Source organism: Hyperolius riggenbachi, chromosome 10 (genome assembly GCF_040937935.1).
Source record: "Hyperolius riggenbachi isolate aHypRig1 chromosome 10, aHypRig1.pri, whole genome shotgun sequence".
Classification (NCBI taxonomy): domain Eukaryota; kingdom Metazoa; phylum Chordata; class Amphibia; order Anura; family Hyperoliidae; genus Hyperolius; species Hyperolius riggenbachi.
Window position 1 is genome coordinate 77,679,045 of NC_090655.1, and position 26,015 is coordinate 77,705,059.

General features: G+C 45.9%; 1 protein-coding gene across 5 annotated transcripts in view; it reads left to right on the forward strand.

Moving 5' to 3' along the window:
* The window catches only part of ATE1 (arginyltransferase 1), a 170,532-nt gene that overhangs the window by 117,196 nt on the left and 27,321 nt on the right, over positions 1–26,015 (forward strand). For all 5 annotated transcript variants that reach the window (XM_068257584.1, XM_068257583.1, XM_068257581.1 and 2 more), the window contains 2 exons: positions 16,878–17,059; positions 18,442–18,541. In XM_068257584.1, the coding sequence (XP_068113685.1) occupies positions 16,878–17,059; positions 18,442–18,541 (282 nt within the window). The remainder of the gene's footprint in view (positions 1–16,877; positions 17,060–18,441; positions 18,542–26,015) is intronic.

Sequence of the window (26,015 nt, forward strand, 5' to 3'; positions counted from 1 at the left end):
TTTTTCCGTAAGCTGCTCGTGTTTAGAAGTACACAGAGAACGGAGTATTTCCATAACCTTCCGAAGAGACCCGAAGTCTTGTTTGACATTAAATTAGGATGCTGGAATGGGGGTCCTGGTGGTGGAACAAGGGAACGCAGAGAGGACCTGGAAACAATGCAGACAATGCGACCAGGAGGTCTTGGAGGATGAGGCCCACTTCCTGCTACACTGCAGCAAATATGCACCTGTGAGGACCGCCCACTTCCAGAGACTCTCCGCCCACATCCAGGATTTTACCTCCACAGATGAAGAGAGGAAACTCTACATCCTACTGGGGGAGGAGGAAACAACCGTGCAAATAGCTGCCCGATATGTCACAGCCTGCCACCAACTGAGAGGAACATGATACCACATGGACTGTATTCCCCCCCAATACCCCCCTATGGACTGTATATCCCAGTCCCCCATGCTGTCCCTTACATCCTCCACACACCTATGGACTATATTCCCCAACCCCCTTTATCCTTCCCTTATTCCCACGATTCCCCCCCCCCCCCATGTTAATGTTTTGTTTTGTTTTGCTTTGGCAATGCTAAAGGTATTTGGTCCTGCCAATAAAGCTTTTTTGGATTTGGATTTGGATTTGGATCTAAGGATCCAGAGCCTACCCTTTTCTTAGGTGAGTATGTAGACTCCACCCTTATCCTTTAAGATTTGTCAGGATGTGATACGTTGCAAAAGAATACTACAGCCAATCAGTGGAGAAGCTATTAGCTATAATCATACCCTAAAATAGAGCCTTACATAGTGTGTGCTGACTGGATAGTCTGAAAAGGTCACCTAGCAAGTAAAAAACATATACTGTAAAAATAAAAAAGTAACAATTTTGAAACACAGGAGGTGAAATCAAAATCTTCCTGTGGTGATTCAAGATGAGTTGTAGTTCATATCTATTTGAAATGAGAGCTTTTCCTTTAGGTGCCTTCTGCATATACTGCTATGAATAGTGAGGATGTGAATGAAGGAGATCCTATTTTCCATGAAAATATTTAATATTTTGGATGAAAATATTAAAAAGTCTCACCAGTTGTGTACATATTCTCTAGTTCTTAAGAGTATTAGCTTTATTTTTCCAGCCTGTGAATGTCTTGGGTAAGCATATACTGTGGTGTTGGTGCTTTAGAGACTTTCCTATTCCTGTGCAGTGTGAAGGTATTCCATAATGCATTCAGCAGTAGAAACCTTTGCAGTAATGATTGCTGATAGCTGGCTCCAGGAGACCCACTTGAGATGCGCCCTCTGCTAAGCCGTCCTCACATTCCTGGCTGCAGCGGCCTTACATAACTCATTAGTGTTCACAGAAAGAAAGGAAATACTTTTTATCACCTCGTCAATGCCTGGCGTGCCTTTCCCGTCTCTCTCTGTATGGGGTCTGCAGAGGCATCCCATAGTTCCCTCCAAGAGACCACGTCTTGGGCTTCTACTTTCAGCCTAGTTTCCCTTATATGATGAGATGTCCTTCTATGCTAATACAATGCACTTTCTAGCTGTTTTGTACTCCCCTAAGTAAAGGAAACTAAATGTTACCTAATATTTAAGTTACTCAAAGTTTTTAAGCACGCTTGTAGCTAAAATTTTCATAATTTGCTTAAAGGAGAACTTTACCATATATAACATAATTTAGTGTACTACTTTGTAAATTATTTAGTCAATGTTTGCCTATTGAAAATCTTACCTCACCCATTTTAAGTTTATCAGAGATGCTGCCATCTTTAATGCTGGCAAGGAGCATAACTGCAGAATGTCTTTTTACCGCTCTCTGAAGTAAGCAGGAACCTCACGTGATTTCCCAGCGTGCTCTGGGGGAGAAGGCTGCAAGACCTCATAGCTTAGGCCAAACATCACAGACAGGGCAGGGTGGCATACCAATATATAGATAAATACTCACCTAAAGTATTATTAGGAACGCCATACTAATATGGTGTTTGACCCCCTTTCGCCTTCAGAACTGCATTAATTCTACGTGGCATTGATTCAACAAGGTGCTGAATGGATTTTTTTGAAATGTTGTCCCATATTGATATTATAGCATCTTGCAGTTGATGGAGATTTGTGGGATGCACGAAGCTCCTGTTCCATCACATCCCAAAGATGCTCTATTGGGTTGAGATCTGGTGATTGTGGGGGCCATTTTAGTACAGTGAACTCATTGTCATGTTCAAGAAACCAATTTGAAATGATTCGAGCTCTGTGACATGGTGCATTATCTTGCTGGAAATAGCCATCAGAGGATGGGTACATGGTGGTCATGAAGGGATGGGCATGGTCAGAAACAATGCTCAGGTAGCCCGTAACATTTAAACAATGCCCAATTGGCACTAATGGGCCTAAATTGTGCCAAGAAAACATCCCCCACGCCATTACACCCCCACCACCAGCCTGCACAGTGGTAACAAGGCATGATGGATCCATGTTCTCATTCTGTTTACGCCAGATTTTGACTCTATCGAGACTCATCAGACCAGGCAACATTTTTCCAGTCTTCAACTGTCCAATTTTGGTGAGCTTGTGCAAATTGTTGCCTCTTTTTCCCATTTGTAGTGGAGATGAGTGGTACCTGGTGGGGTCTTCTGCTGTTGTAGCCCATCAGCCTCAAGGTTGTGCGTGTTGTGGTTTCACAAATGCTTTGCTCATACCTTGGTTGTAGGTGGTTATTTCAGTCAATGTTGCTCTTCTATCAGCTTGAATCAGTTGGCCCATTCTCCTCTGACCTCTAGCATCAACAAGGCATTTTTTTGCCCACAGGACTGCTGCATACTGGACATTTTTCCCTTTTTGCACCATTCTTTGTAACCCCTAGAAATGGTTGTGCGTGAAAATCCCAGTAACTGAGCAGATTGTGGAATACTCAGACCAGCCCATCTGGCACCAACAACCATACCACGCTCAAAATTGCCTAAAATCGCCTTTCTTTTTTTGCCATTCTGACATTCAGTTTGGAGTTCAGGAGATTGTCTTGACCAGAACCACACCCCTAAATGCATTGCAGCAACTGCCATGTGATTGGTTGATTAGATAACTGCATTAATGAGAAATTGAACAGGTGTTCCTAATAATCCTTTAGGTGAGTGTATGTGTTTCTGACATAAAACCAGGATAACCAGGGGCACGAAGGTAAAAAAAACAACCTGTAAAATGAAAACCTATGTACAGTACACGTATATACATACTTATCCCTAAGTAAATGCACTGTAAATTTTGACTTCCTCTGTAGCTTTCACATACTGTAGCTATTATCTGATAGTTGTGAACCTCTTGCTGACAGGTTTTGGACTAATCCATCTCCTCATGAGGAGCTCTCAAACTGTATTTTTATTAAATTGCCGCTCAATATATTCCATCCAGTGCAATTTCGGCAGAACATTGTTTGGACAATCGACCAGGCCGCCGGCAACATAGATTTCTAGCAGATTCAATAAGAGTGATTGGGCCTGATGCAATTCACTTTATCTCCTAAGATTTCTCCTAGGAGATGATTTTAAATCTTCAATTTCAATAACTTCTCAGCAGTCTTTGCAATTAAACAATTACCAAATGTAGGGAAGAAATACTGATAAAATTATTCTGAGTATTTTCTTGCTTGCTGGTGGCTTAAAAGGCATTTTATTGATAAGATGTAAAAAAATCACCTAGGAGAAAACTTAGGAGAAAAAGTGAATTGCATCAGGCCCATTGAGTGTATGACCACCTTAGACTGCTCAAACTGCAATATGTATACTTACCTGGGGCTTCCTCCAGCCCCATGAGCTGTGTGGGCTCCCTCACAGTCCTCCCCACATGCACCATTCTCCTATGGTAGCTGCCGATATCTGGGCCAGTCGTCCTCTTCTGTGTGTGTACTAAATCCTCCATTTTTTTATATGATATATCTTCTTTATGCCTGTCTGTTAAAAAGAAAAAAAAAAAAAGCAAGCCACTAATTAGGCATCCGTACATGTATCATTATAGCTCTAGTTACTCCTATCTGCATGCCTGGCCATAGGGAAGAATAGACTCCGCGGACAGAAATTTGTGCTGTGGACACAGATGATTTGACTCCAGGCAATAATTGATCTCAAACTGTGCACACAATATCAGAGGAGAGCGGCCCTCTGTGGACTGGTGTTTTATTTATCTAGTGACTTAGTTAAGCAGAACCCCAGAGGAGTTGGATATGGTTCATGGAAACACTTCTGTATATAACAGCCAGAAGTCGTCCATCCCACAGCCATTTATTACTAAGGGAGCAACATCCTGAAGGAAAATGGGAAGAATGTGCAGCATGCAAGACATTGTGAATGACTACTGGACCCTTAAATAGATCTCTTCTGTCTGGATTAAAGTGCAGTCATGTGCAATAAGTCATGGCAGGTCAGCAGAAAATATTTGAATGTTTTATAAGAGGGCCATGCTGTACGGGAGGGTGTTTGGATTTGAAACATTTTCCATAATTCTCTTCCTACTTAAATCTGACTTTGCTTCTGAATTGATTACTTTCAAAAGGAATATCTCTATTTATCTTAGTAGTTCTCGTGATATCGAAGTTAGATTTTTTAGTTCTGCCCAACTACCCTGAGCAATATCTGTATTACCTTTTAGTGACGGTCATACACAACATGTCATGCATGTAAACAAGCATAGTAGTAGCAGTAGGGTATTGTACCGTGTTAGCCATCAGTAAAAGCAAGAAGTTTTAAATCAGGATGATACCATTTATTGGCTAACTAAAAATGAATAAAAATAAGCAAGCTACAACAAGGATCCTTATCTTAGCTAATAACCTCTAACCCCCATTTAGATGGTCTGTTTGAATTAAGGCATCTTAATGACATGTATTTATGCTTGAAAAAAATATCAGTTTTCCCTTCTGATGTTGCATGTATAAAGCTGTCTGTACCACCAGTTTGCAAACTAACAGGATATAAGCCCGACGAAGGCTGCAAGGCCGAAAGCTTGCTTATTTTTATTCATTTTTAGTTAGCCAATAAATGGTATCATCCTGATTTAAAACTTCTTGCATGTAAACAAGTAATTACTTAAAATGAACCTAAACCATTGTAAATATATTATTTAAATTAAATGTCAGTCTTCCTGGTGCTAAGCAGGCACTTATCGCAGTGTCTGCACTTTTTAATTTGCCCCGTCCTCTGTAATTGCCTCCTTTCATCCCCCATCGACGGGCCCAGTCGATGAGATGGACTCAGGGATTTTGCCCAGTTCCCTGGTCTCAGCACAGATTGTGTCACTCTAATGACGCATACATGTGGCTTTTTTCCGTGCGTCCAGATTCCTTCCTTGCAGTAATCTGCACATGAGCCCACATTTCTCCTCACGGCCACGCGATGCAAGATATTACGACGCTCAGAGCACGAAGAGGATATTGGGCACTTTGACAGGGAAGGGGCAGCGGTTCAGGTCCCATCTTGTATGACGTCGCTGAACTAAAAGCAATGCGGTACAGCCGATGCAGCCACTGCGGAGTGGCAAAAATAAGTACATTCAAGATAACTGAAGGTAGGCTTCACAGAAATATGTTTATTTAAAAACCGACCATTCAGTTTAGGTACCCTTTAACTCATTGTGGCTTTAAAGAGGAACTGCAGTAAAAAATAACCTGCGGTAGGCTTCAGAAGTCTTCCTGCTCCCAAAGACAAGCCACTCCGTACTGCGCATGTGCAACCACACTCTCCCATGCAATCGCAGTATGGAGCTGTCCGTCTTCGGGAGCACTCGGGCTCACGAAGACTTCTGAAGCCTCCCGTGGCTGGAGATTTGAATGAAGGAGCTAGCGGTGGAACAAGAGGACCAGGAAAGCTCTATAGGACCCAGAGTCTTCTCTCTCTCCTTAGGTGAGTATCTGTTTAAAAAAAAAAAAACTCGCTCACTCTAAAGAGGAACTGAAGGGAAAATAACAATGAAATAAATTGCTTATTTTTTACAATATTAATCTATAGATTTACTCAGTTTGCCCATTGTAAAACCTTTTCCGCTCTCTGATTTACATTCTGAAATTTAACACTGGTGACGACCTCTTTAGTCCTGCCAGGTGAACTGTACAGAAAGTTTGTTACAGAGAGTTCCACGCATAGAGGGAGATATTGCTCGCTGGGCAGTTGGAAAAAGCCGTTATTCACCACAATGCAAAGAGCTGCACAAGACAGCAAATTGTCAGGACCATGGTCATGATATCACACTGTGGGAGGGGTTTCACCACAGTATCAGCGATATTGACGACTTTCTGGAATTAGACCAGTCTTTTTTTATTTCATTGTACTCTCTTGGCTTCAGTTTCACAATGCCAAATTGTAAGGATTTCCAGAAAAAATGGCCTGTCAATATACGTTTGTGTGACGCCGGGCGACGCCCAGTCGTCCGAGGATTCGCGGCCGATTGTCCGATCGCAACCGTGATCGGAAAACTGACATTCTTTATTTTTAAAATAGAAGTTTTTCCTTCCTGCCTTCCCCCCCCCTTTTGCCATGAGGGCTGAATGGGCCTGCGTTAGCATATGGCTAAAGCAACCTGGTTTAGCAAGAAATCCTGTTAAGGCTCCCGGAAAAGCTCTGGTGACACTAATGTGCTAATTGGGCAGAGCTGAAATACCAACAGAGTCTATTCAACAGGGGAAGCTAGCACAGCATGAGGTCTATTGACACCTACATTCCTCCCAGTCTTGACGGCACCGACTAAACTGAGTATGGAATGCATGGTGTTGATAACTTTGTCACATTTTGCAAATACCATCCATGGGAGGAATATGAAAATTACATAATTTTGTTTCCCTAATTCTGTAGAATATGGTGATACTAGACATAGCCAGGTAACCCGAGCAGGGGCTGAGATATGAATAATGGGGTCCCCGTGCGCCCCAAATATTGCAAGTTTGATGTCCTATGAACGTGTATTCTCAGCCCAATCTGAATATGAAATCGGTTTGCATGTGCGACAAAACCCCGGCGGGGTATGAAATTGGACATATTTTGTGGATGGCTGGAAGTTCCTCCCCTGAGAACTCACTGCCTGACACGCCCCTGGGCTGAGCTTGAGACTCCGCCCAGAAATGTCAGTGCTCAAAACTGATTGCATGAGGACCCCCAGCCAATTCCCCCACTTTCCATCATACCGAAAAGACTGCCACTGCTTGGGGAAATAGCAGTGGCCATCTTGCAGGCGGAGCAACGGCCATGTGGTTCGGCCATATTGCGAACTAACTGCAACAAAGGAACTTTGTCTTTTCCCGAACGGACTTTCCACAGAATCATAAGTATTCGTTCTTTTTATCCCTTTTTTCTTTTATGTACTGTGTTATCACTGTCTCTCATCGTTTAATTGTTCACGATTGTCTGTATATATTAATTATTTATATTGTAACAAATAAAGGCTTTTTAAAAGGTCTTTACCTCTCAGTAAAACCTTCTATTCAGTATACACAGACGAGACCTAAACTTCCGAAGGGACGCTACTGTTTTGATAGATAGATAGGAATTGCACAGTTTTAACCGGTTGTTTGTTTCACAGGTCTATAGCCAGTTAGCAGTTTTCTCTGGGCTGATAGAAAACAGAGATGGTGGCAAATCTACCCCTGGGTTGGAGTAAAAGTGTATTTTCGTAACCTCACAGGCTCCCTACTGCGTCGTGACGCTCAAACTCCGCCAATTCTACGCAGATTGCGTCCATAGCTCTCAATCTGTGTGCTAGAATCGGATCGGACGGTTTTGCGTGTTCACGGCCAGTGGGGCTCTTGTGACAGTGGTCGGCAGCGTTTGGGATCTGTGTGTGCTGATAGTATCTCAGGTAGGGCTATCGAATTAGCCCTATCGAGAAACGAACTAATTCGTTGGTAGTGACTGAGTGCAATATATTTTTCATATATACAGAGAGACTGTGTAACCAGTACCCCTCCCCTAAGTTTTCTTTTATTTGGCATGGAAATGTCCGGGAATTACAAGGTCATGGTCCTATCCGACCTGCAGAGTCTGTGCGAGGCGAGAGGCATGGACATCCGCGGCAAGAAACAGCAGGACCTGATAACGGACTTGTACCGATGGGATAGCCAGAATCTGCGGACGCTGGAGGTGTCCACTGTGGAGGACACCGGCTCATCTAACGCAAGTCGAGGGGAACCAGAGACTGAAGATCCTGTGCGTACCGAGGTTGAGCAACCCGCGGGCAATGCAGCAACAGATACGCAGGAGGCTGTCAGTGTGATCCCCGACCCCAGAACCCCTGAAAGTACTCGCCTGGAACCGGCCAGTACTGGACTGTCCAGTTATGTTGATCCAGTAATGCAGCAGGCATTGCAAAAGCTGATGGAAACTGATGTGGACAAGTACCTGCAGTACATGGCGGAGCAAAAGCGAGAGGAACGCCAATCTGCAGAGGCGCGGGAGAGACGACAGCATGAGCTGAACATGGCGAAAGTGCAGCAAGCCAGCCGGAGTTCAACGCCCAGCCTCCCTGCTGAAGGGACTGCCGCTCCAGTAAGTGCAAAATTTAAATTTGCTATTATCGAAAAAGACACTGACATTGACTTGTTTTTGAGGTCTTTTGAAAAGGCCTGCCGTCAGTATCGTCTGTCCCAAGACCAGTGGGCCAGACATCTGACACCCTTGCTGCGCTACAAAGCGCTTGATGCTTTCTCAGAGTTGCCTGTGGAAAAGGACAATGATTATACCGCTATAAAGGAGGCTATAATCACTAAGTACCAGCTGACGCCAGAAGCCTACCGGAAAAGGTTCAGGTCCTGGCAGAAAAAATCTACTGATTCTTATCAAGATGTGGTCAGCAGTCTGCTCACCACACTCCGCCAGTGGACGCTAGGCCTCACTAAAGGGTCTTACGGTGTCCTGGAGGACTTAATCGTCCTGGAGCAGTTTCTGAACATTTGCCCGGCTGACGTACGCCAGTTTGTGCTGGAGCGCCGACCGGCGTCAGCGACGGTCGCTGCAGACCTCGCTGAGACCTTTGCAACGACCAGGGTGCCGGAGACCCGCAGGACTGCCCCATCTAGCTGGAGAGGAGGTCAGTCCCACAATTTTGCAGACTCTCCTACCTCTGTGAGCCGTGCGCCCCAGAGGCCATCCAGCGCAGCTGCTGCGTCCAGGCCTGCAGTAACAGAGGGCATCACCTGTCACTTTTGCCGCAAGCCCGGACACATGAAGTTTAACTGCCCGGAGCGGAGGCAGACAGCGCCAGCTCCTGCACCACCTACACCTCGCCCACGGCAACTGCCGCCAGCCAGCGCACCCCAGCCGGGAGCACCCAACAACGTCATGTTCGCAGGTGGGAGAGGGATCCACTCCGCTACGAGCAACCACCAGCTGGTTACAGTGAACGACCAGCTTGTTACCGGTTTCCGCGACACTGGAGCGGATGTCACCCTGGTGCGTGCGCACCTGGTCCCGACGGAAAATATCCTCCCTGACAAATACCTTACCCTCACTGGAGTGGGGGGCACTCTTTCTCGCATTCCCCAGGCTCGGGTGTCCATCGATTGGGGGGTGGGGGTTCAAGAGAAGGTTGTTGGGGTCCTGGACCAACTGCCGGTCCCAGTTTTGTTGGGGACCGACCTGGGCAAGCTTGTGTCCTATTATGAACCTGCCCCAAGCCCCTCAGACTGCCAGGAGGGAGACGGACTCTCCGCCCACACTAAGGTACTTTGCACCAAGGGGCAAGAACAGGGGGGAGGTGGGTTGAATGTGCCCAGTCCAGGGGTACCGAGTCCAATAGTACCTGTGTCACAGGTACCTGTGTTTGATATACCGATTGTTTGTGATGAAAATGTTGTTGTACCTGTCACTGTAATTCATGCATGCAGCCAGGATGTGAGTAATGCCAGTATGTGCCAGTCTGAAGGTGTACCTGTACTGGCAGTAACACGCAGCCGCGCTGCTCAGAACCTGGGCTCAGAGCAGGTGGAAGAGGTTCCGGCCTCCTCCCCCTCCTCTGACCACAGGGATGGTAGCCTTCAGCCACTAACTGCATATGCCACGGGCCAGCTGGCTGAGAGCGAGAGTGCTGCATTTGTGCAAGCACTCCAGACTGACCCTAGCCTCGAGGCACTCAGAAGACAGGCTTCGGAGCCCCTCACGAATGAAGATACCTTCAAGGTATATTGGGAAGGTGGTAAGCTGTACAGCGAGCCTGTACAGCCCACCGAAGGTGAAACAAGTGTGGGTACCAAGTTGCTTGTGGTACCCAGTGCCTTCCGGGGGCATGTGCTGAAGTCCGCACATGACATTCCCCTGGCAGGGCACTTGGGAATCCACAAGACACTTGACCGTATCCAGGGTCATTTCTACTGGCCCAGGATGCGGATCGATGTGACCAACTATTGCCGCTCATGTACTGTTTGCCAAAAGGTAAAACGGGCTGGGAACCCCCGCAAGGCTCCCTTGTGTCCACTGCCAATCATAGGTGAGCCCTTTCACAGAGTGGCAGTCGACATAATTGGACAATTGCCCACTCCCAGCAGCAGTGGCAAAAGGTACATCCTGACGGTGGTGGATTACGCCACCCGCTATCCTGAGGCCATGGCGCTTTCCTCCCTGAGGGCGGACAAGGTAGCAGACGCGCTACTTAACATTTTCTCCCGAGTCGGGTTCCCTGCGGAGATGCTCTCCGATCAGGGATCCCAGTTTATGTCCGAACTCATGGAGGCCCTGTGCAAAAAGATACACATGACGCACATTGTCTCCAGTCCCTACCACCCGCAGACCAATGGACTGTGTGAACGGTTCAACGGGACGCTGAAGCAAATGCTGACCACGTTTGTTGAGTCGCAAGGTGGGGACTGGGAACGATACCTGCCTCATCTGTTGTTTGCGTACAGGGAGGTGCCGCAGGAGTCAACCGGGTTTTCCCCGTTTGAACTCCTGTATGGGAGGAATGTCCGAGGACCCTTACAATTGATGCGGGAGACATGGGAGGGCAAGGGCGACCCCACTGATGTCTCCGTGGTCGATTACGTCCTCAAGTTCAGGGACAAAATGGAGTCCCTGTCCGCAGTAGTGACCAACAACCTGGCCCAGGCTCAGGCCAAACAAAAAGCATGGTACGACCGCACTGCTGGAGAGCGGTCATTTGATGTGGGTGACAAGGTATATGCCCTTCTTCCCGTGAGGCAGAACAAGCTGCAAGCAGCCTGGGAGGGGCCTTTTACTGTAGTGCAGCGGTTAAACCCTCTGACGTATCTAGTGAACATGGGGGGCAGGAAGCAGAAGAGCTTTCATGTAAACATGCTGAAGGCCCACCATGACAGGACCCAGTATGCGCTGCCAGTGTGCAGCCGGTTAGAGCAGGGAGAGGCAGACCCCCTGTTAGACCTGCTGGCTGACGTACGAGATGTGGACGGCGACCTAAACGTCAATCCACAGCTCGCCTCAGCCCAGCAAGAGCAGTTACAGAAGGTGCTGGGCCAGTACCAGCACACCTTCTCCGGTATCCCGGGGCGGACCAGTATGGCGGTGCATGGGGTAGATACAGGTACCCATCCCCCCATCAGGCAATCCGCTTACCGTGTCTCTCCCGAGGTACAGGCGGACATGCAGAAGGAGGTGAGGGAGATGCTGGAGTTAGGGGTGGTTCAAAAGTCCAGTAGTGCCTGGGCAGCCCCTGTTGTCCTGGTCCCCAAGAAGGACCAGACAACTCGGTTCTGCGTAGACTACAGGAAACTGAACGCCATCACCACTACAGACGCCTACCCCATGCCTCGCATTGATGAGCTGCTAGATACACTGGCATCAGCCAGGTACCTATCAATCATGGATCTGAGCCGGGGGTATTGGCAGATACCACTTGCACCTGACGCGAGGCAAAAGTCGGCCTTCATCACCCCTTTCGGCCTCTTCGAGTTCACGATGATGCCCTTTGGGATGAAGAACGCCCCCGCCACGTTTCAGCGGGCCGTGAACGACCTGCTAGAGGGAATGCAAGGGTTCGCTGTAGCGTATCTGGATGACATTGCGGTGTTCAGCCCCACCTGGGAAGAACACCTCAAACACCTGTCCCAGGTACTAGAGAGGCTGGCCATGGCCAATCTGACGGTTAAACCGAGTAAGTGTCAGATTGGCATGACCGAGGTGCAGTACTTAGGTCACCGGGTGGGGGGTAACACCCTGAAACCTGACACGGGAAAGGTGGACGCCATCCTGGCATGGCCTCGACCTATCACGAAAAAGCAGGTCCAGGCGTTCCTGGGGACCGCCGGCTACTATAGGAAATTTGTTCCCGCCTATAGTACACTGGCGAAGCCCCTGACCGATGCCACTAGCAAGAAGCACCCCAAGGTTGTTAGCTGGACCCCCGCTTGCGAGAATGCCTTCCAGGCCTTGAAGCAGGCCCTCGCAAGCGCCCCTGTGCTTCAGGCCCCAGACTTCAGTCGTCGGTTTGTGGTGCAAACCGATGCCTCTGACTACGGTCTCGGCGCAGTCCTCAGCCAGGTGGATGGAAAGGGGGATGAACACCCTATCCTCTACCTGAGCCGGAAGCTCCTGCCCCGAGAGGTAGCCTACTCCACAACTGAAAAGGAGTGCCTGGCGATCGTGTGGGCCCTACAGAAACTGCAGTCGTATCTGTACGGCCGCTCCTTCACGATCGTCACTGATCACAATCCCCTGAGTTGGCTAAACCGTACTGCTGGAACCAACGGCAAGCTCCTACGGTGGAGCCTGTCGTTGCAGCAGTACGACTTTACGATCCAACACAAAGCAGGCAGCCGACACCAAAACGCTGATGGGCTGTCGCGGTGTCAGGGGGAACCCGACCCAACAGCGCCAATAGCTGCTACGGAAGGCGTCCTGTTGACACCTCCCTGAGCAGAGCTCGGGAAGGGGGAGGTGTGACGCCGGGCGACGCCCAGTCGTCCGAGGATTCGCGGCCGATTGTCCGATCGCAACCGTGATCGGAAAACTGACATTCTTTATTTTTAAAATAGAAGTTTTTCCTTCCTGCCTTCCCCCCCCTTTTGCCATGAGGGCTGAATGGGCCTGCGTTAGCATATGGCTAAAGCAACCTGGTTTAGCAAGAAATCCTGTTAAGGCTCCCGGAAAAGCTCTGGTGACACTAATGTGCTAATTGGGCAGAGCTGAAATACCAACAGAGTCTATTCAACAGGGGAAGCTAGCACAGCATGAGGTCTATTGACACCTACATTCCTCCCAGTCTTGACGGCACCGACTAAACTGAGTATGGAATGCATGGTGTTGATAACTTTGTCACATTTTGCAAATACCATCCATGGGAGGAATATGAAAATTACATAATTTTGTTTCCCTAATTCTGTAGAATATGGTGATACTAGACATAGCCAGGTAACCCGAGCAGGGGCTGAGATATGAATAATGGGGTCCCCGTGCGCCCCAAATATTGCAAGTTTGATGTCCTATGAACGTGTATTCTCAGCCCAATCTGAATATGAAATCGGTTTGCATGTGCGACAAAACCCCGGCGGGGTATGAAATTGGACATATTTTGTGGATGGCTGGAAGTTCCTCCCCTGAGAACTCACTGCCTGACACGCCCCTGGGCTGAGCTTGAGACTCCGCCCAGAAATGTCAGTGCTCAAAACTGATTGCATGAGGACCCCCAGCCAATTCCCCCACTTTCCATCATACCGAAAAGACTGCCACTGCTTGGGGAAATAGCAGTGGCCATCTTGCAGGCGGAGCAACGGCCATGTGGTTCGACCATATTGCGAACTAACTGCAACAAAGGAACTTTGTCTTTTCCCGAACGGACTTTCCACAGAATCATAAGTATTCGTTCTTTTTATCCCTTTTTTCTTTTATGTACTGTGTTATCACTGTCTCTCATCGTTTAATTGTTCACGATTGTCTGTATATATTAATTATTTATATTGTAACAAATAAAGGCTTTTTAAAAGGTCTTTACCTCTCAGTAAAACCTTCTATTCAGTATACACAGACGAGACCTAAACTTCCGAAGGGACGCTACTGTTTTGATAGATAGATAGGAATTGCACAGTTTTAACCGGTTGTTTGTTTCACAGGTCTATAGCCAGTTAGCAGTTTTCTCTGGGCTGATAGAAAACAGAGATGGTGGCAAATCTACCCCTGGGTTGGAGTAAAAGTGTATTTTCGTAACCTCACAGGCTCCCTACTGCGTCGTGACGCTCAAACTCCGCCAATTCTACGCAGATTGCGTCCATAGCTCTCAATCTGTGTGCTAGAATCGGATCGGACGGTTTTGCGTGTTCACGGCCAGTGGGGCTCTTGTGACAGTTTGAAATGGCAAATTCTCTGCTAATCCTCTCCACGTGCGCGTCCCTTTCATTTCCCCCATAGTGCATTTCATGCTGCTTCACAATCTGTGTCCGTAAATCACATCGGAGTATAACTGCAAAATTCTACGAGGCCTCCCCTCCCGCTGTCTTCAGCAGAGCTCTCCTCAACAGCTTATTATGGTGTCGGCTTTCCTCCTCTGCCCCGTAGTGTCAGCAGGGAGCTAAATCTTCTATTGCCAAACTCAAACTAGCAAGCCAAGCAGCACACAGAGGGTACTGTACACTAAAAAAAACTGGATTTCTGTGGAGTGCAGCCTTAACGTGATCTTCCAGTTCATGGCGTTCTTTCAATCAGTTGACTCCCTCAAGTCAATAGATGGAGAATGAAGGATTTCAGATGGATCCATATGGAAATCGATCAAAATTACGATCCGGCGGCCACATTACAGCGTCAGGTGATCAAATCTGCTGGAAAACTGAACAAGTTTATGGGTAACCTTAGACTATAATGGACATATGACTATGGTGAGGGTTAAATTGTGAGTTCCTCTGAGGAACAGTTAATCTGCAAAGAGCTGTGGAAGTATAGCAGTGGCTATTAGATGAACCATTATAACACATCACTTTGGATATTTCAGATGTGGCTACTGGTCCATGCTTTTTCAGCATTTGCTTTGATGAGAGAGAGTTTAGGCTGGAAGTCCCTCCCATCTTGTTATTACAGCGAGTGCTTCAGCAAGTACAGAATGCTTTCATGAAATTTGACATTCCTTAGGATGTTGCTGCTGTGTGTGTGGCATTAGTAGGTATATTATGGTGGCATGCATCCTTTAATCACTGCTAGAGGATGTCCTGAGCAATGCGATGCAGTAATGTACTGTTTTCAGTCAAAGTGTCAACTCTGTTCCCTGAAAACTACAAATTAAGCTGTGGATAGACAGATCTGCCACTGAGAAATATTGGGGTTGAGAGATCTCCATTTTTCCCTTTGAATCTCATTTTGGGACCTGTTTCTTTCTTTCTTTACATCTTGACTGATGCTCACTGATGCTCTATGTCAATGCCATAGCTTGCTCTGCTAAGCACCTATTCTGCAACCTGTACCTAGTGTGTCCCATACCCAGCTATGAAATTGAAAATTAGTAGCAAAGAAAAGTCTCTTATTGTTTTCCAGTACAGGAAGAGTTAAAAAAAACTTCAGTTATCTATTCAAAAGAGCTTTTCAGAGCTCTCTAGTTATCTAGTAATACTCTTAAAGAATACCAGAGTTGAATCAAAAAGTTAAGACTGAGCAGGCATGTATATGAAGAAGTCCTCATGCCCACCACTTCTCCCATTCTCCTCCGCCCCCCTCCTTTATTGCGAAAATGCTCCACGCAGCCACTTCCTGCACTTGATCAAGGACTACGTCGTGCACATGAGCAGATCGCTCATGGCACCAGGCGCCCGATTAAGGACGCGTGCAGCCAGGCAAGCGCCTTCTCACTAATGGCTGAACAGGCAGTGGCTGCAGGAAGCATTTTTTGCAACAATGGAGTGGAACGGGGAGACCAGTAGGCTTGAGGACTACTTCATACACATGCCTGCTCCCCCTGTTTTTTTTACTTATTGATTAAGCTCTGGTATCCTTTAAGGACTTAAGGTAGCCATACACTGGTCGATTTGCCATCAGATTCGACCAACAGATAGATCCCTCTCTGATCGAATCTGATCAGAGAGGGATTGTATGGCTACCTTTACTGCAAACAGATTGTGAACCGATTTCAGCCTCAAACCGTTCACAATCTGTTGTGGTGGTGGTGGTGCTGCTGCCGCCTATCCCCCCGCCCACATGCCCGCATACCCGCATACATTACCTGCTCCGCCGGCCATACTGCCCCCGGTCACGGCTGGTCCGTCTCCACTCTGGTCTCCAGGTCCGGCATGCTTTACTTCTTCCTGCCCGGCAGGAAGTTTAAACAGTAGAGCGCCCTCTACTGTTTAAACTTCCTGCCGGGCAGGAGGAACTGAAGCATGCCGGAGACCAGAGCGGAGACAGAGCAGCGGTGACCGGGGGCAGTCGCGCCGGCGGAGCAGGTAATGTATTGCCGCTCTATTGCGTCGGTCGTCGGGCACTTGAACGCCGCTAGCGACACGCTCCCTACCCGCGGGTGATCGACGGTTATTTTCCGCACGGAACGATCGGCGGGGATCGGACGAAATGGATCGAAATTCGGCGTGTAGCGCGAACGATTGGCAGCAGATTCGATCCCAGTGATCTAATCTGCTGTCGAAACGGCGGCAAATCGGGCCAGTGTATGGCCAGCTTAAGGGCTGTTCTCCACCAAGAAGCACAATTGCACCAAGATCCAAAGGGTCACAACTGCATGCGCCCCCCTCCCTCCAGCTGTATCCAGAGAGGGTGTTAGCTATGCCAAGAACATTTGGCCCACGGAACAGGTATTCTGTCCATCACTTTGCTTCTGTACACTGTTTATATTGACTTATCACCCTGACAGCTGTAAGAATTTTCCTCCTTCAATTTTGGTTTTAGTTGGGCTTTAATTGTGGTTTGGGATGAATGCTTTGATGCCTATTCCAAATATTTATGTGTGTGCTTGCTTTTTCTTGATAGCCAGAGACCCGGTCAGATGGTCTTGCTTGTGGTTATGGCTCCTTCCACCAGCAGTACTGGTTAGATGGGAAGATAATTGCAGTGGGAGTCATTGACATCCTCCCGGATTGTGTGTCTTCTGTGTACCTCTACTATGACCCTGACTTCTCCTTCCTCTCCCTCGGGGTCTACTCTGCTGTACGGTAAGTGACATGGAAATGCCTCGCTTCCCCTATTGCAGTCGCTAAGCTTTAGTAAATCTTTCATGTGAAGCAAGATTTGGTTATAACTTTGTAGAAATCACTGTTGCTTTTTAAAGTTAAGCTGCCACTGCTGAGAAATGAGCAGGTTTGGTGCTCTATATCTACATTTCCAAGAAAAGACTTACATTTAATCAAATGTTTTGGGTCACCCTGAGCTGCTTGGTTACTCTATTGTACTGGTCCAAGCCCTATCCCATAGAGCCATATCAATCCTTGCCATGTACTGAAGAGGGCCAAAAGTCCGAAACAGGCTGTCTACATGTGGGGTTGATATGACTGTAAAATGTATAAGCTATAGGTGTGCTGCTATGCACCAGCGGTTCTGGATGTAAGCCTGGCTTCAGGGGCATAAAGAGATAATTTGCATATTCAGTAACCGTGCATTGTGGGTAACCACAGGTGTTCACTTAAAGCTAAATTATTGCAAATAACTTCTGTTTTAAAAAGGCAAAACACACTACGTGTTGCTTTTTAGTTGGACAACTTTTCTGTCTTTTAGTCCCCTATACTTTTCTAGTGGTTTTCGGTTACCCCAAGCTGCTTGGTTACCCAATCAAATGAACAGTTCTTAAGAAATGTTTTTGATTTTCATTTGTATTTCTATCTATCTATCTATCTATCTATCTATCTATCTATCTATCTATCTATCTATCTATCTATCTATCTATCTATCTATCTAGGAAGATGGTGTTCTTTACTAATGAAACCCAAGGAATAAATAAAGCACAAATCTCTAGACATGCAGTACCTGTAGACATGTGATGACCGTCACCCAATAAAGCTGCTAAACTTGATAGCTGCTAACTGCACTCTTCCCTATAAAGCTCTGCTCTAGCCAGCATGCAGTTGATATTCCTGCATGATAAGTAGCTCAGCTGTGCTCGCCCTACAGGACACCAGCGGCCAGCCCTCTTCTGGCAGCTTCATGCCGTTTTATGGAGAAATGTATAGCAGAAACTCTACAGCTGTAGCACACCGCATCATTCTGGTTTAGTTTTATATTGTGCCTGTTACGAAGTACTTTTATTGTATTTTTGTGTGGAGGTCGTAGGTCAGCTTTAACGGGCAAGGAGATTAGCAGAGGTTGTATGCAGGAATGCTCTTTGAAATGGGAGCTTATGTGAAGGTTTTGAGTGTCTGTTACAAAACAAGAATTAATCTACAAAGTTGAGAAGTACCGTAATTCAGGATTTGGTTCTTTGTTTTGTTTTTTTACTGTGGCATGTGGCCACCAACCAGTCATCACTCCAATCACAGGAAGGTAGGTGTAAACCGTACATATGCGGTAATGTCTGATCCATGTCTTTTTATTCTGCCAACAGAGAAATAGCGTTTACCCGGGAATTGCAGACGAAGGCAGCAGACCTGCGATACTACTACATGGGATTCTATATCCATTCTTGTCCTAAGATGAGATACAAGGTGAGCAGGCTTTCACTCTCTTGTTTTTTCATTGTACTGAACCTAGAAAAAGTCACTAATAAGTTACTTGTCTTTAAAGGATATGTTTGCTTTTAATTTGCTCTTACTTAAAGCAGAAGTAAACTCAGAACTTCCTCTCTGCTCTAAAACATAAGCAACAGTATAATAACCTTTAAAGAAAAGCATTTCTTTGTTATAGCTTACAGAGTTTCTACAGAGATCCTACTTCATGGGAGCACAGAAAGTGTTAACCTCCTTTGCTTACCTATTAGCACAGAACTTAGCAGACAGTTCAAATTACACTTGCTGATTCCTTCATAAGAGAGAATTAAACCGGCTGTTCTCTGCAAACACACAGGGTGGATTTCTCTGTGTTTTGTTTGTTTCCTGTGCAAGAGTTTAGGTCCGTTTTAACAGAACCACCTCAGCCCTCCTATTTCTTCTGAAGGTTTCTAGCTGCTTGCAGGGTCTGGTGCAGTCTTTGTTCACTTCCTGTGCTGCTGTTCCCGCTAGCTGCTGCATTCTTCTGCACAATGAAATGAATGGAGACGTAAGTTGCAGTGTGGTGCCACCTAACTGCCGGAGGATGCAATAACCGAATACAATGCACTAAAGCAAAATGTGTAAAAATGAAAAGAAAAAAAAAAACTCCAAAATGAGACATGTAATCCATATATAAAAGCATAACTAAAGTAAGGGGGAAAAATAAGCAATCACCATGTATTACTTTTGCAAAACACTGTTCCCAATGGTTTTTTGGAGTATGACATTTCCTGATAGGGTGGGTTAAAAAAACAGCCATTTTCCAGTGAGCAATGGTTCTCCCTGTGAGGCTGCGGAAGTGACGTTAATAAAAATACATTGGAACATTTTGATGTCTTCCACAGCTCACAATGAAGCATAGGGGAAGTGGCAGCATCTACACTAAGGGGCCGCTTTGCACTAGTAGTTCGCACATAGACTCTTACAGACATAGCCATGGCCATCTCAGTTCCGCTGGGAAATACAGCAAATACTCCTGACATGCGCACATCTCATCTAAGACATTGCATAGTTTATGTCAGCCTTTAGCTCAACTGGTGTATACGATTGTAAAGGTCAGCGATCATCCAAGAGTATCCACCACTTCTCAGTGGAGAAAGGCAGGCCATTTCTATATAGATTGTTGGTTAGCAAAAGAAACTAAAGTGCTCACATCAGTAATTCTCCTCCATTATCTGTGAAGATCACAGCCTGCATCTCTGGAGATCTCTATCTTAGGAAGTGATTACTTGTATGGCTCCTCCCACCTAGCCTTAAAGGGTTAATTTAACTTACCCGGGGTTTCTAGCAGCCCCCTGCAGTCAATTTCTTCCTGTACTGTCCTTCTGTAACCCCTCAGCCAGCAGCAGCGCCAGCGACCCCCTCAAAGCTGGCCGGTCGTGGCCATTCAGAGGCTACTGTGCATGCGGCAGCCCCAAGCTTCGCGCACCCTTATCGTGTTCCTGTTATCAGGAGCGTTCTGCACATGAGCCGTAGTGATTTGCCCATAAAGTGCATGCGCAGAACGCTGGCGTACACGGTGACAAGATGAGGTGTGTGGCCGGCCAGCTTTGAGGGGCGGCCGCCGCTGGCTGGTGGGTGTCCGAAGGATTGCGCAGGCACAGGATGACTGCAGGGGGCCACAAGAAGCCCCTAATAAGTTAAACTTCTTAACGCCTTGTTTTGGTGCTTACTTGGCTGGCAGGGCGTAGATTTCAATCACTGCCGCAGCGCGTGTCCGCTATTTTCGTTGCTCCCCGCCGATCTGGCTGCTGAATCCCCACCGTGTCCCGTCACAGCTCACTTGCTCTGCCTGTCTCTGTGAGCCGGTCAGGAGCCGATTTCATTGGCTCCTGGCTGTGTCTATCAATGTAAGCAACTCCCAATGGCTTACATTGATGGTCACGGTCAGGAGCCAATGAAAGCGGCTCCTGAATGGCTCACATGACTCTGCCGTCATAGAGACGGCAGAGTGGATGTCAGGAGGATCCCGGTGTGCAGTGATTGCAGCGAGTAAATGCGGCGGTATTGTACCAGTGGTCTCTGGTCCTCAAGGTGGCAGAGACCGCTGGTACTTAAGTGGTTATGTAAAAAAAGAAAAAAGTTTTAAAAATGTTTTATCTTATATTACCTAATTAAGGAAACTTTTCACAAATGAAAGCAAGTGTTTTTAATATATAAATATATGGTCCTGTCCCTCAGAGGACCTTGCAGTATAATCCCTACCATAGTCCTGTCTGTCTCCGTCTAGGCCAAACTCCATGCATATAATGCCCTGGCTAGGATTTGAACCAGGACCCCAGCGCTGCAAAGCAAGAATGCTACCAACTGCGCCACCATGCCCCCTCACTGTGCTGGGCATTGTGTACAAATGTCTTACTGTCAATGCATTTACTCAGTATTTGTTTTTTTTAAATTAAATTTGCCATTGTGAAAAGGGTTGCAGATCTTACGTGTGAAGCCTTCGTGTAAGGAGAGCCTGTCTGCACACAGGTCACACACACGTTATGCCTTCATGTAACATGTGAGCCTGTCTGCACACAGGTCACACACGTGAAGCCTTCATGTAACATGTGAGTCTGTCTGCACACAGGTCACACATGTGAAGCCTTCCTATAACGTTAGTCTGTCTGCACACAGGTCACACACGTGAAGCCTTCATGTAACATGTGAGTCTGTCTGCACACTGGTCACACACATGAAGCCCTTATGTAACATGTGAGCCTGTCTGCACACAGGTCACATACGTGAAGCCTTCGTGTAACATGTGAGTCTGCTCACAGGTCTGGGCCATTGTGAGTTGTGGTTGGGTACATCTCAGTTCCTAACTTCTTGTAGCTCGCATGCTGGTTTAGCAGTTTTCAGCGTGGAAGTCTGCTGGGACCTTGGAAATCCAGAGGCTCCGTTTGTTTTTACAGAGGGTGAGGTATTGTTGCATACCAAGAATTCTGAACAAGAGCTGAGTTGGCGCAGAGTGCCCTGCAGGGCTTTGGTTAGCAGCCAGCCAGAGGCTCCCGTTCCACAGCACGCCCCTTTTATGACTGCTGCCATTGCCCAGATCGGTATGAATGTCCCAGAGGCCACTTTTATTGATTTTTTATTGAACCGTGGCGAACTTACGATTGTGTTCTGGGCTTCAGATTGTGGGTATTAGACAATCATGAAGAGCGCTATATATACACCTCGTGCCCACTGCTAATGGAAATGACCTGCTAAGTCTCTTGCCCTTTTGTAATAAATGGAAGCTGGAGCCACTGTGTAATCCGCGTCGTACAGAATGTGATTTCTGAACCTTCCATGAGGACTGGTATTCCTGACTGCCTGCGTGTGTTGGCTGGATGCTCCAAACCTCACACAGCTTCTGATGGCACCGGTACAGCGTAAGTATGAAAATATTAGACGAAAACACGGCTTGTGTGCCAGCCATAAAAAGTTATGGGGTGTTTTTATTTTTCAGATGAGAATTTGAACAGACGAGGAAATAATCAGTTTTCCGTCCCCAGCCTTAATAACAGATTACCGGGTTTATTTGTTGTAACAGTGTAAAGCGATGTGGCCCGTGGCAACCAAAGTTCAATCCAATGGAGACAGCCCAGTGAACGAGGATTGGTTGGTGTGGGATGGTATTGCGTGGACATCGGGTATTTGCTTTTGTGGCTCTGGAACAGAGGCGCCAAATGAATGAAAGTAGCTAAAACTTTTCAAATCGGGGAGGTAGTAGTGGACATACCTCCTCCAAGCAGACACAGAAAAAGGTTGATGATATATCAACAAACAGATTTATATTTATACACTCCAAGGGTTCAAAGCAACGGATTTCGCAGGTGTAACTCTGCTTCATCAGGCAATAAGGAATGGAGTATACAGCAACATTCGTCTATGACTCAGCCAAGCGCCTCTTTATTGCGCTAGTGCCAACTTAATACAAAATGACAAAGGAAAATTGGATTATCAATTAGGTTGATATACAAATATAAGCCATGTATACAATCAAAGTAATCAGCAAAATACCTTTTTCAGAGGCAAAGTATTCATGCCAAACTCCAGTGCAGCTCTTCTCCTGTTCCCTTTACATGCAGTTGATGGGCAGGTCAGTCAGGTGTTGCCATGGGATACTAAACATAGGAAGGATGCCAGACTACATTTCCCTCCCATTCTTCAGTACAATAGAAAACGTGCTTTGGGATGATGCAAATGTGTAGTTCACAGGAAGTAGGCGGTAAGAAATCTGCTCTCAGCAGACTTCTTAGGCTGTAGAGGTCTCAAGTTTTTTGGATCGGTGCAGAGCAATACGTTTTTGAACTTGAAAAGTTCTATTCAAATATACTTTACAGTAATCAACAGGACTGCTTTTGAGCATACTGTATGCCCTGTTACATTTTGGTATAATGTGCCTAGCTGCACCTGGAACATATATATTTTTGTTTTGGATTGAGTATAAAATTATTACAACCAATTTTTTACTATTGAAATTCAGTAGTAGAATACAGTATATACACTCACTTCATAAAAGTATAAGGGTCAACTTATACACTAGTCAAGGGCAACACTGCGCACACTAAATTATGTGAGTACTAATAATGACATATCCCATTTTCAGCAATTTACCCAGTGATAAGTGATACTTTGAGGAAGGGAAATGCCAAGAAAAACACAGGTCTGAAAGTCCTGGCAGCAACAATTAACAAGGAAAGGGGCGGGGGAAATACTGGGCTGCATAAAAGGGAGTGAATAATTTCAGCACCTCGGGGGGGGGCTTGGAGGAGGTATTGGCTGCACTTAAGAGACAGGAGGGGGTTAATGGCTGCAATACTGTATGCAGTGCAGTCATTAACCCCTCCTGAGCCCCAAATGCACACATTAACTTTGCTGGGTAGATTTATACTTGAGTCAATAAAAAAATCCATCTTAAGAGGGTTGAATATTGGAGTCGACTTATACACGACGTCGACTTGTATTCGAGTATGTACGGCATTTGCAATTTTACTGGTATTCTACTAGCCACAATCTCCCATGCTCTTTTTTTTTTTTTTTTTTTTTTTTTTTTTCCCCAGGTGCCTTTTTTTACATGTATGCAGTTTAGTCCCTGTCCACAGACCAAGATATGTTATTGAAGAAGATTTATTTCTATAGAGTAGTTAGGACAGATTTTTGCTTGTCATCTACTTTTTTCCCTAGTGACACCATGTTATCAAGTTCAAGTGTTTGTTGACATTGGGACAAGATTTCTCCCCAATATGGACACAGACAGCAGTAGACAGAGGATGTAAATTTTCTCTACTGTATCCAAAACTCAAAAGGAACCGGAGGTGTGAGACCTATGGAAGCTGCCATATCTATATCCTTTTAAATATATTCATACTGGACAGTAATCCCATCTAGGCACGGTCTTTAAATCATTTTTGAAGTAGAGGTTTTTTTTTCAATATTTTAAAGTACACTTCCCATTAGCAAGCTGTGGATGCTGCCATCTTGACTTCTCAAAAATGCCAGTTCCATGGCTGCAGTGCTAATATCCTAGCCACAACCTGGAAAAAAAACCTGTAGATCGGAAAGCCAGAACACATAATCTGTATACTTGCTTTAGCAGAGTGATTCAAAAAGTATTCTAGTCAAGGATTCAGCATTACAGACAGAAAAGGATCATTTATAAAAGGAGGCCATATGGTAGTCTTCATAGATCTTTAATAAAAGATGGACAGTTACAACAAGCTTATGGTGATCCAGCAAGTCTGCAGAATAATGCCTTTCCCGAGTGTCTGGATTAGAATGGATATTCTGAAACCATCATGGCCTGACCTTATGAAACCATCAAGGTCTGTTGAATGTCATTCTAGGTATCTCTGAGACCCTGCAAGTTAGATCAGTCCTTTGCTATAAAATCCCAACTCAAGGAGAGAATAATATTTTTCATATCGGGGAAAGGGATCCTATCCTCTCTTGGGTTTTCACTGAGGTGTGTATTCACTTTTGGAATTTTCTTCATTTTCTTCTGGGACCTTAGCAGACTTCCATGACCTTCATGTAAACCTCTGTGGTCCTGTAGACCAACAATGAGGGACAGGAGTGACGATGGGGAAGCCACGTCAGAACAGGAAGTGTGGGAGATTCTTATGTATTGGAGCACAGAAACAAGAGTAAAACTATCCTAAGATTAGATTTTTTGAAGTTGGCCTTTTGGGGCTCATTCTTACTAACACCACAATGGATGCTCACATCATCGTTCCACCATAGCCTCTTTCCACATTGCAACCACTTTATACATCTGGTCCAGCAAATTTTCTGGTGGTTTTGGAACTGCATGCAGACAATGCTAAACAGCTGACGAACTCTGACCCTTTAGAAGGCATTCACTGCCCCTGGTCTGCTACTTACAGCCATTTTCTTTGTTCAGTGAGAATATGGACAATATCCAGATGTTAAAGAAGACCTGAACGCAGAACTTCCTCTCTCTTATTTATTTATTGTATTTATAAAGCACCAACACATTACGCAGCGCTGGACATTAGTTTAGGTTACAGACAATATTTAGGGGTGACATACAGCAATATGACCATACAGAAAAACAAGAAAAACCAGATCACACAGCACAGTAGGAGTACAAGGTAATGCTTAGTCACTGGAGGGGAGCATGGAAATTAGGCAAGTTAGGTTCACTCAGATGCATAGCATGGGTTCACACTAATGGAGGTGCATGATCAGGTAGGACACAAAAGGAGGAGGACCCTGCCCTGCTCACAATCTAGAGGGAGAGGTAGGGACACGAAAGGTAGGGGACCAGAGTTCAGCTGTGGGCTTAGAGCACTTGTTAGGGGTAGTAGGCCAGAGTGAAAAGGTGAGTTTTGAGGGCCTTCTTGAAGATGTTGGAGGGGGCTGCCCTCTTCTAAAAGATATGCATCAGCATAATAACTTTTTAACATTTCTTTGTTACAGCGGATATAAATCCTGTAATAAATCTGCCGTGTATCTACTTCCTGCTTTCATGAAAGCAGACATATTGTTAACATCCTGTGTTTACCAATTAGCTACTCTGTCATGGCAGAGGAGATTTCTGAGCTGATAAAGCAGAAGAGATCCAATTACAACTTGTGGTTAGTTGTATACAATACAATATACCACATTCCTTTAGAAGCGCAAAGGGTCAAAGTATAAAAAAACAACAGTACAAAGACATTGATATCAGGGCACAAGCATCGGCAGAAGCAGAACTTGCAGATACACCATCAGCTATTCATCAAAACCAATGCTTTGGCCACCCTGGGGTAAGGAGAAACCCAGCAGAGCACAAAAGTTTATTATACTGTTTAGAAAGGAGGTAAGAGTTGGCTTACCTCTCACAAATGATGCACACCAGGATAAGGCTACAATTTTATTAGCACAGCAAGCAGTGCATTTTGCGTATAACCGGGTGCAGGAAAACTGCCGATAGTAGAATATCTGTGCATTTACCAAT